Here is a 15,262-nt window from a genome sequence, read left to right as displayed (position 1 = left end):
TTATTTGTAATCCAAAAAAAAATAATAATCTTCATTCTTAATTAAGAAAACAAGCCTGTCCCCTTTCATCCCTCTTTAAAGGGCATCTCAGTCTGTGCCATGCATTGACGCCATTTCCCATCAAGCCTTGCGAAGCTCATTACGTATTTAACCTGCGACCCAGGGATACAGCTTTGGAACACAAACTCAAGCTGTACGCAGATGAAGTAAACACCGCAGGAAGATTAATTGTGTCCGCACGAAGAAGATTTTTTTTTTTTTTAGCTTTCTAAGGAGGCTTTTGGTTATTCTCATTTGTTAGCTGGAATTTGAACCACTGAGGTAAGCTAACGTTTCTAATAAAGTGTCGAGTGACGTTCAATAAACGTTTGCTTAAGCTAGTCGGCTAACAACGTTGCAGCCGCTGATACATGTCTCAGTCAGAAATAGCAATTCAGTATTATGTCGGTGTTCAAATTTGTTTTAGTTTTTTTCTGTGACCATGTTTTCTGTGGGACTTTCTACCTACTACAAAGGGGATCTGCATGTTTCATGTGATTGAAAATGTGTTTCTTTTTTCTCCTGTGACCCTGTTGTGTGTCTTTTGCCCCTTAACCACGTTTGGGAAGTATATTGATACTATGATGATAATAAACATGATCATTTTTGGAAGGGGAATCTTTTATTTATGTTTTTAATATGTGCAAGAAAAATTAATTAAAGGTTTTCTTTTAAAAGATTTTCAGGTTCGGAAGTCGTTTCAACCTCCTTTTGTTTAGCCGTTTTTATTGTTTAAACTGTATTTCCAGAGAGATGTACTATGAAGCAAGTTCAACACAGCCAGGCAAACTTTGTCTTGGCTAGCTCGACCAAATAAAATCTAAATCTCCACTCAGAGATAATGGGTACACCTGACTCTCATTCTTAACAAGAGCTACAGTTATACATGTCTGCTGTTGTCATGACGGCTGCACATAAAGCTCTGACCCTTTTAGCTTGAAAAGAAGTACATTTTTATCTCTGACACTGTCCCGTAATAATGTGTTGAATGAGGCGAAGTCATTCACTAAATGGAAGTGAAATTCTATTGATTATGTCTGATATATTGACTGAGACTAATTTATTTTCTTGTGTGTCAGATATATCAGCAGTAGATTATAGAATTGATTTGTTGACAGATTTTGCAATTTTTATTTATTTGTTTTAAAGATCTGCGAAGACATCAACTTTCAGTATGTCTCCCTGACCACATCTAAATAAGTTTGCAATCTGGGATATCGTCAGAAGAATAAACTGCTCCAGAGCAGGTTATGAGTTCAATCTATGTTGCCATAATGATCTAATCGGGTTAAGAGAGCCACTGATCTCGCTTTGTACTTCACCTGTTGTATGTCTGTGTTTCATGAAGTCAGCGTGAACAACGGGGATCTTTGTGTATAACAGTTGTGTGTTGGATGGCTGTCTCTACTTGCAGATGTCTCTGGCAGATGAGCTCTTGGCTGACCTTGAGGAGGCTGGAGATGAGGGGGAGGACGGGCTGTATCCAGAGGGAGAGGAGGGGGAGAGTGATGGAGAGGGGATCCAGGGAAGGACGGACGTAGGGCTGGAAGACATTCCAGAGGAGATGGAGATGGATTACAGTAAAGCTGAGAGTGTTGCGTCCATTGCCAAGCTCCGCAATAGCAAACAGGTGATTGATTTATTTTTTAGAATCATAATCGATAATATTCGCAATAATAATACCATTCTGGTCTATAACCCTGTTTTGTGTGTGTGTGTGTGTGTACAGTTTTCAGAGATCATAGACAAAATTTCAGATTACATAGGAAAGCAGCGCAAGAACTCAGACGGTGAGTGTCATCCTTTGGAGATTCTTCTTTGTCGCATTTCATCATTCCTTCAGTTATATATTTTTTTTTTACATACTTTACAAAGAGGTTTTAAAGATTTTCCCATTAAAGGATCTTAATGAATTTGGTGCGACTCCTTTCTCTTTCCTTTTCAGTCTCGGGCCCTGTGGAGTCCGACCCAGAGTACAGACTGATCGTAGCGGCCAATAACCTCACAGTGGAGATCGACAATGAGCTCAGTGAGTTGGCCGTTTCTTTGTGGTGAAACCTAATCGGAAGTAATTTTGCTCTATTCTGCACGAGCCTGAGTTTTCTCACGTGTCTCTGCTCTGTTTTCAGACATCATTCACAAGTTCACAAGGGACAAATACTCCAAGAGGTTTCCAGAGCTCGAGTCTTTGGTGCCGGATTCTTTAGATTACATGCGCACGGTCAAAGTGAGTTGAGATATTTTGATTCATGAACCCATTTTACAAGCATATTAGTTGCTACTTTTGCAAGACTATAAACTATTTTTAATCTTTAGCTTGATTTAAGAGGTCAGTTTGAAGATTTCTAAGTAATTTCCTACTGCTTTGTAAGCCTTTTGGCTCCATGTGAAAGCCACCTGCAACACAGGAAGAGTTCTGAAGCATGACTTTTATTTTACCCAATGCAGGTTTTTTTTTTGTTGTTTTTTTTTTATAAAGTTTTGCATTTGGTTTAAACATCATGTATTCTCTTTATTTTCGTGGTCCCTTCTAAGGAACTGGGCAACAATCTGGAGAAATGTAAGAACAATGAAACGCTGCAGCAAATCCTGACCAACGCCACTATTATGGTCGTAAGTGTCACTGCGTCAACCACACAGGGGTGAGTCTCTGTCATAATCCGTTGTAACTTGTTAATAAAGCAGTATCATTGGCAGGTCGACACCCTCACTGTTTTTTGTGAGAGTTGAAGCTTCTGGTCCGTCCAACTCTTTTGTCATTGCCAAGTCTGCACTAAAACTTGATTTTCTTTTCTTTCTCTTTTTTTTTTCCACCATTCTTAATAGGTCATTGCTAAATGAGGATGAATTAAAGCAGCTGGAGGAGGCTTGTGACATGTCTCTGGAGCTGAACCAGTCTAAACACAGGATATATGAATATGTAGAATCCAGAATGTCATTTATTGCCCCGAACCTGTCCGTCATTGTCGGAGCATCAACTGCTGCAAAGATCATGGGTGAGAGGAAAAATCGTGGCCGTACACACATTTTATTTGATGCTCATCTTCCTTATTTTACGCCTCTGTTTTCCTCTCTGGCTGTAGGCATCGCTGGCGGCCTCACTAACCTCTCAAAGATGCCGGCCTGTAACCTGATGCTGCTGGGAGCTCAGAGGAGAACCCTGTCTGGCTTCAGCAGCACCTCCCTGCTTCCCCACACCGGCTTCATCTACCACTGTGATGTTGTGCAGACGCTGCCACCTGTCAGTGAACACATGTGCATAAACGACATGAAAGCGGTTTCTTAGAAGGCTTGTTGGCTAATGGCTTTTTCTTAAAACTCTCCTCAGGATCTCAGGAGGAAGGCGGCTCGTCTGGTTTCTGCTAAATGCACTCTGGCTGCCCGAGTGGACAGTTTCCACGAGAGTTCAGATGGAAAGGTGACCATCTCAAAGTAACACATTAATGCTCATTAAATTCAGATGCAGAAGTACACCTCTTTGCCCTGATGAGGAATATTTATCACTGAACAAATGGCTGCATCAAAGCAGAGTATATTTAGTCTGCGTCTTTGGGGATATTTGAAGGGTGCCAAACCTTTAAGTGTAAACCTTTCTGTCATATCTGCAGGTTGGCTATGATCTAAAAGAAGAGATAGAGAGGAAGTTTGATAAATGGCAGGAGCCTCCACCAGTGAAGCAGGTGAAACCACTGCCAGCCCCTCTGGACGGACAGAGGAAGAAGAGAGGAGGAAGGAGGTAAACGATGCGTCGCTCACCTAATTGGCGTCCTGCCCAGCAGGGCTGCATTTAACCCATTCAGACCCAGGTTTTCACCGGCCAATAAAATGTTGTTTTTTTTTTTCTCAACCTCTCTTTGTTAAACATTAAACTCTTGTTGTAAACGATCAGCTCTGCCTTCGTGTTCATCGATATTTGTTCATTTGAAATGATAAAGTTTCATGACGCATCTGAAACGGCTCATACCTGCGGCTGTTTAATCTGAATGTGGTGAGAGAAACAAAATGTGATGAGTTGATATAAATTGATGTTTTTATTTGATGTAACAAAACGCTGCTCTCGCTTTTCCTGTAGGTATCGAAAGATGAAGGAGCGTCTCGGGCTGACGGAGATCAGGAAACATGCCAACAGAATGACCTTTGCAGAGGTTTGTGGACGTTTTCTCTGCTCTGCTTTTTTCTTTTTATAAATGTATGTTTCATGCAGAGGAGTCCTGCACTACGTGAGTTTTTGTTTAGTTGGTTTTGTTATTTGACTCTCGTCTTTGCCTCACTTCTTGTACGTTGGTTATTTAAAAGCTACAAATACTGTAAACATGCAGTGACTATGACACCGGAAAGCTTCTCTTTCAGGGCATGAAGCCAAAGTCTTTGATTGGGGGAAATTAAATCTCCTTTTTTGTACTTTTTTAAAAACGTAACTTTATTGAACAAAGCCCATGACAAAGAAAGTATAAATCTATCATTTCATTACTTGTAGATGAGTCTGTGTTTTACAACAGTGTCTTTTTGAATTTGTTTTTTTACAACAAGATGAGCTCCTCTGTTTTTAAAGCTGCTCCAGTAATAATTTGGGAATTTTATCCCTGCCACTTAAAATACATTACAGTAGGAATATCTTTAGGACTTAAGAATATTTAAAAAGTACTGATGCACTTGGTTCCTTCAAAGTCCTTTGAAGGTATTAAAGTATAAATTCAGATTAATTTACAATGTAGGTTACAACATTTTCTTTGCCTGGTAAGTACATAGTAAGCTCTTTGACCCATAATGGACGAGTGTCAATTGTAGCAAACTCCTAAAGTACACACTTAGGAGTCCAGGTTTGGATGTATTAACAAATGGCTTCTACAGCTGAGACTTCGTGCTGATTTCTGACGTGGTTTTGCAGATTGAAGATGATGCCTATCAGGAGGATCTGGGCTTCAGTCTGGGTCAGCTGGGAAAGAGCGGCAGCGGCAGAGTCCGGCAGGCTCAGGTCAACGAGGCCACCAAGGCCAGGATCTCCAAATCGCTGCAGGTAAACTCATAACCGAATCCTTTTCTCTCTACCTCATTTTATATTCTTCATCTGCAATCTTTGCACAATGCTTTCTTTCGTCTGCGACAGAGGACGTTGCAGAAGCAGAGCATGACATACGGAGGAAAGTCCACCGTCCGAGATCGTTCCTCAGGAATCAGCTCCAGTGTGGCCTTCACCCCTCTCCAGGTAAGGAGGAGAAGTTCAGGCTGAGTGTTTTACCTCTGAGCGCTGCACCGGCTGGTTTCAGCCAACGGTAATCCTGCTTTCGTCTGCAGGGGCTGGAGATCGTGAACCCACAGGCTGCAGAGAAGAAGGTGGCTGAAGCCAACCAGAAATATTTCTCCAACATGGCGGAGTTCGTCAAAGTGAAGAAGGAAACCAAGTGAACACACACACATTCGGTCATCCTGCACACGGACAATTGCACTCAATGTTGGAGAGAGATGGTATATTTGAAATTTGTCTCCTTATGTGCTTCACCCTGTGTTTGATTGTCATTTTTATTTGAGTCATTTTAATAAAAAGTATAGACTTCAGAGTGTGCAGCCCCTCCTTATTAGTTCACTTGAATCCTTCTTCCTCGTGGGAACGACAGGACTTGACACCACACACTGTGTCATTTCTTAAAAGTATTTATTGAAATTGTACAATCCTTTTTATAACCCCATTTCATGACATCTCCCATGCAGAACTGTGATGATAAATGTTTTGAAATTCACATTTAGCAATTTCTTAACTTGACCTTCCTTTTTCTGAAATCCTTAAAAGCCCCAAAAATAGAATCTATAAAAGGCAGATCTCAGAACTTTGCTGCGTTTTCCCTTCTCGTAACGCCTCCCACCCCCACAAAAATAAAAGTAACAGCCAGAAAACTAATCACACACAATGTAAACTGCAGCACAGAAGTTTTCATGGTTGCTTAAATAAAAAAACAAAACTGATTCAGTTCAACACCGCCCATTCAGACTGCCAAACTCTTCTGAATAACAAGATATTTCCTACTTGCCCCTCCAGTTAAATCTACCACCAGAATTTGAGTGTTTCTGTTTAATCTCTACATGTAAACAGTTGGATCAGTGCACACTCGCTGTGTAGGGGCTTCACTTAAATATCAGGTGGTAAACTGAACACAGTGGATTTCAGGATAAAGTAACAGAGGGAAAAAGGTGGGAAAGTTGACCCATCCAAACTCAGATTTATTATGCAATGCTCGTGTGTATTTTGCATCGAGTTAAGAGGTGACTTGGGTGTAATTACATTCACTTCACACTGCGTGGACTTTTTTTTTTTTTTTTTTGCTTCAAGGATGACGAGAATCCCTTAAAAGGTGGAAGAGTCAAACAGAGTAGATAAAATGTCTCAAACCCTAATATTAAATTTATTTTACAAGTTTATTAAGTAGTCACAAACATGAAGGCGCCATAATATCTTTGACAGGTTAACTTAAAAACATTTTATTTGTAAAGAGAGGGAGTCAGAGACCAGTTCAATTGCATAGCAATTTAATCCATGTCCAATAAGGACTCTTTCCCTGTCACAGGGAGAGGCCCTGTGGTCACTCTCAATCACGTTTTTAATCGACCAAGACAATATCAATAAAACTATTGATAACTGCTCACTATCTTCAATAGTGACCATATTCAACGGGCATCGTAGGGTCTTAAAAGAAGCCATTCCTACACACCATGACTAAATGTCCACTGTACGTCCCCATTCTAAACCACCAAAATTACAGTTAATACAAGATGGGCAGCTTAACAACCAAATCCAAGGTTTGTTTTCGTGTCAAGTCAAAGGCTTCCAGGTTCATGTTGGGTAGGTGGTACATAGAATCAAGTTGAAACGTAAAAAGAAAACAAAATATGAGAAACATGCATGGGGTAGGCTTTCCTAATGCCACATACTGAGTGTGCACACAGACAGGCACAAACGCAGATCTCCAACGAGAGTCCTCCCAGCTCGTGCAGCGCGGTGCGCTTGACCGAACCCACGGGGCGCTTCTTTTTTTTTCGTTGTGTTTTTTTCGTCAAAAGCAAAGCACTACACGAGAAACGAGGGCTCCACATTGAGATGCAGCCTATACAGACACCAGTCTCCATTACAGGAGAGGGTTTCTACTACACATCACAATCTCTATCCACAGTTTGGAGTTCAGTCTCGGAATGTCAACAGCAGCACGTTTTTGTCTTTCTCTGTCCTTTTGCGTCCCTCTGTGCGTCACTGCAGGTCTCGGTCTTCGAGGTACCTGTACTCGAAGGTGAACCCCTCCTTCTTCCTCTGGCCCCATTTTTCATAGTCAAAGTAAATGTAAGTGCCCTGGGGGGACAGCGGGGCACAAATGACCGTTAATAAAGAGCAAGCAACAAACCACACGTCAGTGAGGGAGTCTAAATGTTTCGGTGTGCTGTGAATGTGCGGAAGCTGCACCTGTTCAAACTCATCAGTGATAGTCTTGGGCTCCTCGTGCCTCTGGAACCACATCATGTACTTGGTGTGAAACCTCCATGACTGTTTCTTCAGAGCCTTGGCAGATAGATACTGAGCTTTGGTGCCCTGAGAGAGGGAATAAAAGACGAAACATGAGAAAAAACAAAGAAACGGGGAGCTAATTGATGGGGTGCAGAGTTACCTCCAGGTAGTAGAAGATGAAGAAGAGAGTTTCTGTTGACAGTCTCTGGTAGAACTCTATGGAGTCAGAGTGGTGTGGCGGTACCTGATGGTGGTAGGGCAAAGTGGGGCATGGATTCCTCATCAGGTATTGTCTTAAAGACAGAAAGACAAACAGACACCCATAGGTGAAGAGAACTCATCAAAGCTCCTTTACATCATTTACTTCCAGCATTGGATGCACTTGTAAAGAATGAAAAAATTAACTAGCTTCTCTTGAGCCAAACCAGCAAGATCCACCTGAGAATACAAACCACAGTTAAACCTCTGACTCAAGGATACTGTTTGAGTGTCATCTCCCTGCATCGAGACTGGCATCGCTCTGCGTTTTTGTTATTGTTGACAAATGTCACAAAAAGACCAAAACCAGCCACTGTTGGTCCACATCAGTAAGATGTCACTTCGGCTTCTCTGTGGGAATCAAAGCCCAGTCGTTCCTGCTGGGGTGCATCTTTGAAAATGGGTCACAAATACGTTCATTTGTAAACTGCCTCATCTAAAAAAAACAGCCACGGGGTAAATGGTTCAAAACAGATATAAAGGTTGTGAACGTTGGGGACCCCGGTAAACTGACGACCTTTTATGACACATTTGTTGAAGTAAACCGATTATGAAACTTCCAAAAACATTTGGCCGTGTTGTCATTTTATAATGTGATTGGCACTTGCAGCATCAGCAAAAGTGGGATCCAAACTACACGGCATGTTCCCTGAATGGTCCAAATTTAACAGTGTGACATCAACACAACATTCTCGATTGGGCTTTTGTCCTTCGGAGGGGGGGGTTTGAGTCATAAAGGGTTCATCACTGCTGACTGGGACAAATGTGATGCCCTCACCTGATCCTCTCAGAGTCAGAGGGGTGTGGCATGTGTGTCCATGCAGACTCTTGCATGGCCTGCTGGTAGAGCTGGTCTTTTGGGAGAGGAGTTGGGCCCAGCGGACAGACGCCGAGCGAGGGGGGAATGCTGACCTCCGACACGGACGGCTGAGGGGCGGCGGGTGTACCAGGCGCTGCCGACGAACTAGAGAAGATATCTACTGGATGACGTAAAAGAAAAATATTTTGACAGTTAGATGTTAAGTCATCACCTCAGGTCGAATGCCACCTTTTTAATCTTGATTCCTTTACTTTCCACTTCTCTTCTAAACAATTCTTTGTCTCATTAAAAAGAAGAAACCTACGTATACATCACAGTTAACGGGAACAAAGGCAATGCCTTAAACGTTGTAGCAAAAACACAAACCAACCCCACAGCCAGCTGGGAACAGCTGAGGTTTACTAAACATGAAATCATGTATTCTAAATCTAATGGTTAAATTGTTCTTCAGAGGTTTGAAAATAATGCCTGACCGTTCCGACCTCTGTCGGTTAGATGCAGGTTGGCTATCTCCCCATCCAGGCCTGATCCCAGCGCTGCTCTCTCAGCCATCGCCTTCAGAGAACTGAGGGGCTCTGGAGCCTGAGGAGGGAACAAGAAGGGAGTGGATGTGAACGCACTGTGGTTTAGGAAGTCAACCTGAAATGGGAAGACAAATAAACTTAGTTATCAGCGTTTTGAGTGTTGAAAGACAACCAACTATCAGTCAAAATAACACGTGTCTGTCACAGCTGCACGGTCAACCTTCAACAACTTTAAGTTCAAAGACAGAAGGATCTCTTAAAAATTTTCAAACAAAGCCAGCCACAGATATTAATGACCCTCCAAATGGACAAAAATCAGCTCATTTGAATTGTTTCCTTGCTGGTTAACGTAGGTTAGCAAAATTTCTATCTTTACTCCATCCATGACTGCTCCTTCTATTTGACTGCCTGTGTTGTGTTTAGCTCAAAAACATCTTGCAATGACACGATGTGTGTTTTAATATACTGTTTCACCTTTTAACAGGGAAGGCACAGGTGTAATTCACATATTTGAAAATGACTGCATTCAATTTAGATGGGCAAGTCAAAGGATCAACACATTACGGAGTCTTGCTGACAGTCATGGCTTACTGGGACACTTAAGGGGAGTGAGCCTTCGTTAACTACATTAGTCCCACCTGTGATTTTCCGGCTGGGACAAGTCAAAATGTTTACTGTGGGAAAAGTCTATTGTTTGAGCTCAGTCACCCCTGAAAATCATTAAATGACCTAAAGCAATGACAGACACTTTCATATTCTCATTATATCTAAGTACTGAGTACTGCCAGAGAGGCAACAAGAAAAGCTAGAACTTTTTTATTGTATAATTAGTTGACAAAGCCTCTTATTCACCATCTCTAGCAGTTTTGTCTCATCTCATATTTAAATCTACGCTCAGATTTAAGGAGGCTGCTGCAACACCGGGCAAAAATCTGACCGGTTAACATGGCGGCAACTTTTATCAACCATGTGGCTTGGCTCACCTTGAGGCCCTCGGAAGCTTGCGTGTAGGAGTGGGGTCCGTTGAGAAGACTCCCTCCGCCGGGTGTGCTGTCTGAGAAAGAGGGGGACGGAGAGCTGGGGGGCAGGGTGATGGAGCTGATTAAGCTGGGACCATTGTCCATCCTGTGCCACAGGGTGGGAGCAGCAGAGAGACAAAACTCAGAACAAGCATGAACAACTAGACACTGAGTTTCAGGGCTCAGAGGAAGTGGAGAACAAACGACTTACGGCTGACTGGTTGAGGAGCTGAGAGACGAGGGTTGGCTGCTTTGTGACTGGCTCGGTGTGCTTAGAGCTGATTCTGTGGAGCTCTCTGCCACTACAGCACTGTAACCTGAGGGCAGGTGAGGGAGAGGTTGGAGGGATCCTTTACAGAGAAAACTCGAAGTAAACGGCTACACAAAGACGAGACACGTTAACCTACTTGTGCTTCCATTTTGCTTCAGTCCACTTGGCGGTCTTGCAGGAGCAGCATTCACTCCTACTGCTCCAACCACACCGACGCTTCCTCCATTGCCTCCCATCAAGCCAACTACTCCGGGGGTAGTGCTTGCAGAACTTGGAGGCACCTGAGATGTACCAGGGGCCACACTCTGCCCAGGGACCAGACCCAAAATACTGCCACTCAGTGAGCTGTGGGCCGGGCTGGATCCTAACAAGCCAAGCCCAGTCCCTGCCCCATTGGTGGTGACTCCACTGGAGCCAGAGGTGGGGATGGAAGTGCTGCTCTCCACTGAAATGCTGGCCTGAGTGATGCTGCTCAGACCCAAGCCTCCTGATGCTGCTGCCTGAGCATAAGGGGCAGGTGTGGACACTGAAATTAGGCTTGCCATCGTATTTAAAGGAGTGGGGTGGCCACCGAGGCCTAAACTTGGCATTTGGTTGGCAGTGCTGGTCCCCGTCATGCTGCCTTTTCTTAAATCCAGCCCCATGCCGAGTCCCAAACTGGATACCGAGGGCCCAGATGTGAGCTGAGACTGAGAGTTGGGAGCTGATGAACTGGGTGTGCTGGGTGTAGGGAGAGATGGGACAGTGGATGTTGGCAGAAGAGGGTTGCTGGGCGGGCTGGGGGTGTTGTTTGAAGGGACAGAAGGTTTTGCCTGAGGAGGCTGCTGCTGTTGCGACTGGTTTGATGTTTGAGATTGTTGCTGCAGCTGTGCAGACTGATGCTGATGTTGCTGCACTGCATTGCTGAAACTTCCTATAAGACTGCTGCTCGTAGGAACCGAGGGAATGCCTCCGACAACACTCGCCATGGACACGAGGGAGGAGGATGAAGAGGACCCGGAAGTGGTGGAAGAAGAGAAGGAGGAGAGCAAGGATGGGGTGCCGTTCTTCACAGGCGACTGAAAACAAAAGTATGAGAGAGAAGCATCTCAATTAAAGCTGTTCAAAGGAAAACTACCAAGGTAGTTACTTTGATCTATGGAGGCCCAAATATGCAGGAAATGGTACGAGCTAAATAAGGAGCCTCTCACCTGACTAACTTCACTGTCTGTCGACCGTCCCCTCTTCTTATCGTCTTCTGAGTTCTCCTATAGGAAGAGATACCTTGATGTGACAATCCATCTTTGAAATAGCCAGTTGATTATAACACAGTGGGACTTGTAAAGGGGAGAAACTAAATACACACTTAAGAAAGGGAAATGTGTAATATTGTGTCAGAAGAACTTTTCATGCCCAGCATCCCTTTAACACCCAATCAGAAGTTGCAACGACATAACGACACGAAACTTACGGCAGTACAAGTGGCCGGGGAAGGAGGGATAGGTGAAGAAGAGGTGGTGGAGGTGGGAGTGCTGCTAGAGTGGAGATACATGTCATCTTCAATGTTGCCTTGACCCGATGGAGAAGTTGCAACTAATGCTGCAGCTGCAGGAGACACACAAAAAGACAGACAGAATGACGTCGCCAACATGTCGGGTATCTGAACAAACACAACCCTCCTCCTAACGCGTCTGTACTCACGGATGTCTTCCAGGTCTAAGTCATCATACAGGAACTCATTCTCCTCAAAGTCCGGATCTTGGGAGGAATCAATGTAGTACTCTACATCATCCTTGATCTTTTGAATTGAATCCACTGCTATAGAGTCATTATCCAGCATTCGTAAAATGGTCTCCAACATGCGAATGTGATATCGATGTCTCTCAATCAACCGCTTCAGCTCCTCGATACGATCTTGCTTCTACATGACAAAAAAGAATACAGGTGTGTGGTATGATCAAATGTTTGTGAGACTGTATTAGGGATAAACAGCAGCGTCTGACTGCAGAAGAAAAGAAAGAGACAGAGAGACTTACCTCCTTATCGCCCTTTTTCTTTCGCGTCTGAACTGAAAGAGATTCCACTTCACTCTCAAACTGATCCACCTGCATATTTAGAGTGTCTATCGTACTCTGTAGATGGAGAAGAAGGAGGGAGGAGGAGAGAGCGATAAGAGATGGAAAAGTACAGATGTTAAGGAAACTGAATCTTTTTTTTTTTTTACTTACTCTTACGTTTTGCTTTGTTTTTGTTTCTTTGCTTTTAAATGAAACCAAAAAAAAAATCGAATCTGACTGAAAAAGCAAAGAGAGAACCGTAGCCGTTTTACCGTTAGCCACTGTCCCGTTTCCTCCTTTTCCCTCTGAGCTGGATCCACCTTCTGAGCGAGCCCCAAGCCTTCTTTAGAATAGGCTTTTGTTTTAGTTTCACGTTCCACCACTTTGAACCGCTCCATTTGCTAAGGAAAAATCATCCCACGGGCCTCGTTTTCACTCAAATTTAGCAAAGATAATGTCTACAAAGCTGAGTGTCCGTATAGCATTTTCACAAAAAAGTGTCCTTTTTCAATCATTCAAAACTAGAGCAGAGCATGTGCGGCTGCCTGAGTAAGAAGAGCGGCACTCTGTATCTTTTTCAGCGTGCTCCGCCCCCTTTTGGTGAGGGGGCGAGGAGCACTTCTAACTGAAAATCTCACAACTTGTCAGAAGAGCACTATCATTTATTAATTTATTTTTTTAAATTTGTACCTTCTCAGGTAACCATTCACACGGGCAGAACTTGTCACACTCGTAACCAAGAAAATACAAAGCCATGTCACTATTCAAAGCCAGAACTGTGTGATATGTTGGACGGAAGTGATCAGAAAATCGACAAAAAGCACTTGTTGGAGCAGATCAATACTGCATTCTACGTTTGTCGTCAACCCTCACGTGTGTAAGAACATTTTATATAAGGCTTTGTCAAGGATACTGCCAGAGAAAACTGCTATATGGACACACATGACCACAAAACTTTTTTTAAAAAGTGAAACACAAAAGGGCCGTACCGTCTCTATAAGTTTGCGGTTGTCAACTAGCTGCCTTTTGTCTTTGATCTCGTTTGAAGCCACCCATGTTTTTATCTGATCTCTCAATCGCTGAAAGAACACAGAAGGTGAACATTAAAACAACAAACGAATATCAACATTTTATGAGGAGTCTTTTGATAAGGGAAAATGCTTCCTTGTGAACTTGTCTCACCTGTAGTTTCTTTATCTCTTTCTTGAGGTCAGCCTCGTATTTTTCCTTCTGGTTTGCATTGGCTGCGTTGTGGAGCTGAAATGTACACAAATGAGCGATACACAGAATAATTTACTGCTTCAGTTACCACAACAGGGAACATCATAAAAGCTTGATGAAACAATCTCTTACCTTTTGCCAAATATCTTCAAACTGTTCCACACCTTCCGCTACTTTTTTCAAACATCTATCGATCTCACCTGCAGAGATGTGGCAAAATAGCATCTCACATAAATTCATGCAACACCAAGAAAATCCCTCACAACTCTGGAAAAAAAAAACAATGATCACACAGGTAGGCGAAATTTGGGGCTAAGTGCACAATGGCAAGCTGGGCAGCGTGACTGATCCTGTACAGCATGAACAGCTTCACCAGCAGTGTTACCTTGAAGTTTTCTCTTGTCAGCCATGGCTCTGACTACGACGATGTCCACATTCCGTCTGTCACACAGTTGGCTATGTAGGCAAAACAAACATGTATCGATTCATTTTTTTAAACAAAACAAAATCCCTCCAACAGGAGAATCAGTATATCCGTTTGCAGCGAGTGAAACTGACGTTAACTCCATCAAGCTGGCCGGTTGACATTAGCAGCACAAATAACCCAGCCGCTGCATATTTTTAGGCACTTTCATCCAAACCTTGAACAGAATCATCAGTCTGTCGTCATATTTCATGTACTTAAATCAACTCTATAACATTACCAATATGACAGATATGGTTGTCAGCTAAAATTAGCCAGCTAACGAGCTAACGTTAATACTAGCCTGCTGCCTAGCTCGAACACTTCGCTCGGTTACTCACTCGCCCGTTTCAAAACAAGCGCCCGAGATCATGTTGATGTATTTCGTATTCATGCATCATTACTCTGGGGTCCGGTATATAATTGATAGTGTGTGTTTGCGTTATGAAAGGCGCAATATAACAGAATCCGTTCTAATCGTCAATATGCTAGCTAACAGGGCTAACTGCCTGGCTAGCTAATGCATAAAATGCTAGCTAGCAGCTTAGCTAGCCAATTTTAGGAAAAAGGGAAACTGGGTCAACACAACCATTTAGATTTATACTTGGGTACGACATTTACCTAGGGTATGGGGTTTCGTTTGTCTTTTTTTCAAATACAGCCAAAACTTATTCCAGAAAGTCTTCTTCACTTCCAAAATATGTTTTCTTTTCGACAAGCTCGCTCACTGTAGCGTAGCTGAAGATGGACGGTAGCTAAAATCCCACCTCCGCTTTTAGGCCCCGCCCTAAACCTATTCTAACAGATTTGATTGGACAGAAGTCACGCCTGTCAATGCAAGACATCCGCTGTACTAAGGATCAACCATTGGCTCAGCAGTCAGATGAATTATGACCGACACAAAGCCACAACTGCCGCTAACGTTTCTATGATAGTAGTCCTCCCACTTTTCAGAATATTTTTCCCAAATCGTAACATGTCATTTTACATTCGTCTGTAGATAGACACCCTTCGGTACACTTGTGGAACCATATTGTCATGACAACTGACCACATAAAGGCTCCAGAATTTTATTATCATGAAACAATGTATATTTATTTACCTACTGTAGCTCAATAAATA

At 43.0% G+C, this 15,262-nt stretch overlaps 2 protein-coding genes across 8 annotated transcripts; one reads left to right on the top strand and one right to left on the bottom strand.

Annotated features, from left to right (window-relative positions):
• Positions 1–143: 143 nt before the first annotated feature.
• On the top strand, positions 144–5,595 carry prpf31 (PRP31 pre-mRNA processing factor 31 homolog (yeast)). Its single transcript, XM_075465653.1, has 14 exons — positions 144–321; positions 1,454–1,669; positions 1,769–1,829; positions 1,985–2,068; positions 2,169–2,266; positions 2,575–2,681; positions 2,866–3,035; positions 3,123–3,280; positions 3,368–3,457; positions 3,648–3,775; positions 4,112–4,184; positions 4,928–5,056; positions 5,147–5,245; positions 5,335–5,595. Exons 2-14 carry the CDS (start codon positions 1,454–1,456, stop codon positions 5,443–5,445), a joined length of 1,524 nt encoding a protein of 507 aa, XP_075321768.1. The 5' UTR covers positions 144–321; the 3' UTR covers positions 5,446–5,595.
• Positions 5,596–6,301: 706 nt separating this feature from the next.
• cnot3a (CCR4-NOT transcription complex, subunit 3a) lies at positions 6,302–15,098 on the bottom strand. 7 transcript variants are annotated; one of them, XM_075465648.1, is made up of 18 exons: positions 14,762–15,098; positions 14,063–14,133; positions 13,810–13,877; positions 13,639–13,713; positions 13,446–13,535; positions 12,729–12,857; positions 12,436–12,531; positions 12,101–12,320; positions 11,871–12,004; positions 11,611–11,667; positions 10,557–11,478; positions 10,361–10,466; positions 10,114–10,255; positions 9,080–9,245; positions 8,565–8,766; positions 7,689–7,821; positions 7,487–7,612; positions 6,302–7,375 (listed from the first exon to the last, which is right to left on the bottom strand). In XM_075465648.1, exons 2-18 carry the CDS (start codon positions 14,085–14,087, stop codon positions 7,277–7,279), a joined length of 2,790 nt encoding a protein of 929 aa, XP_075321763.1. In that variant the 5' UTR covers positions 14,088–14,133; positions 14,762–15,098; the 3' UTR covers positions 6,302–7,276. The 7 variants fall into 7 exon arrangements, with proteins under 7 accessions (XP_075321763.1, XP_075321764.1, XP_075321765.1 ...); XM_075465649.1 differs by having other exon boundaries at positions 8,565–8,763; XM_075465650.1 differs by having other exon boundaries at positions 9,089–9,245.
• Positions 15,099–15,262: the final 164 nt, after the last annotated feature.

The sequence above is a fragment of the Odontesthes bonariensis genome, chromosome 5 (genome assembly GCF_027942865.1).
Source record: "Odontesthes bonariensis isolate fOdoBon6 chromosome 5, fOdoBon6.hap1, whole genome shotgun sequence".
NCBI classification, from domain to species: domain Eukaryota; kingdom Metazoa; phylum Chordata; class Actinopteri; order Atheriniformes; family Atherinopsidae; genus Odontesthes; species Odontesthes bonariensis.
The sequence above is the reverse complement of the archived record's forward strand: the minus strand, read 5'-3'. Positions and strand labels throughout refer to the sequence as shown.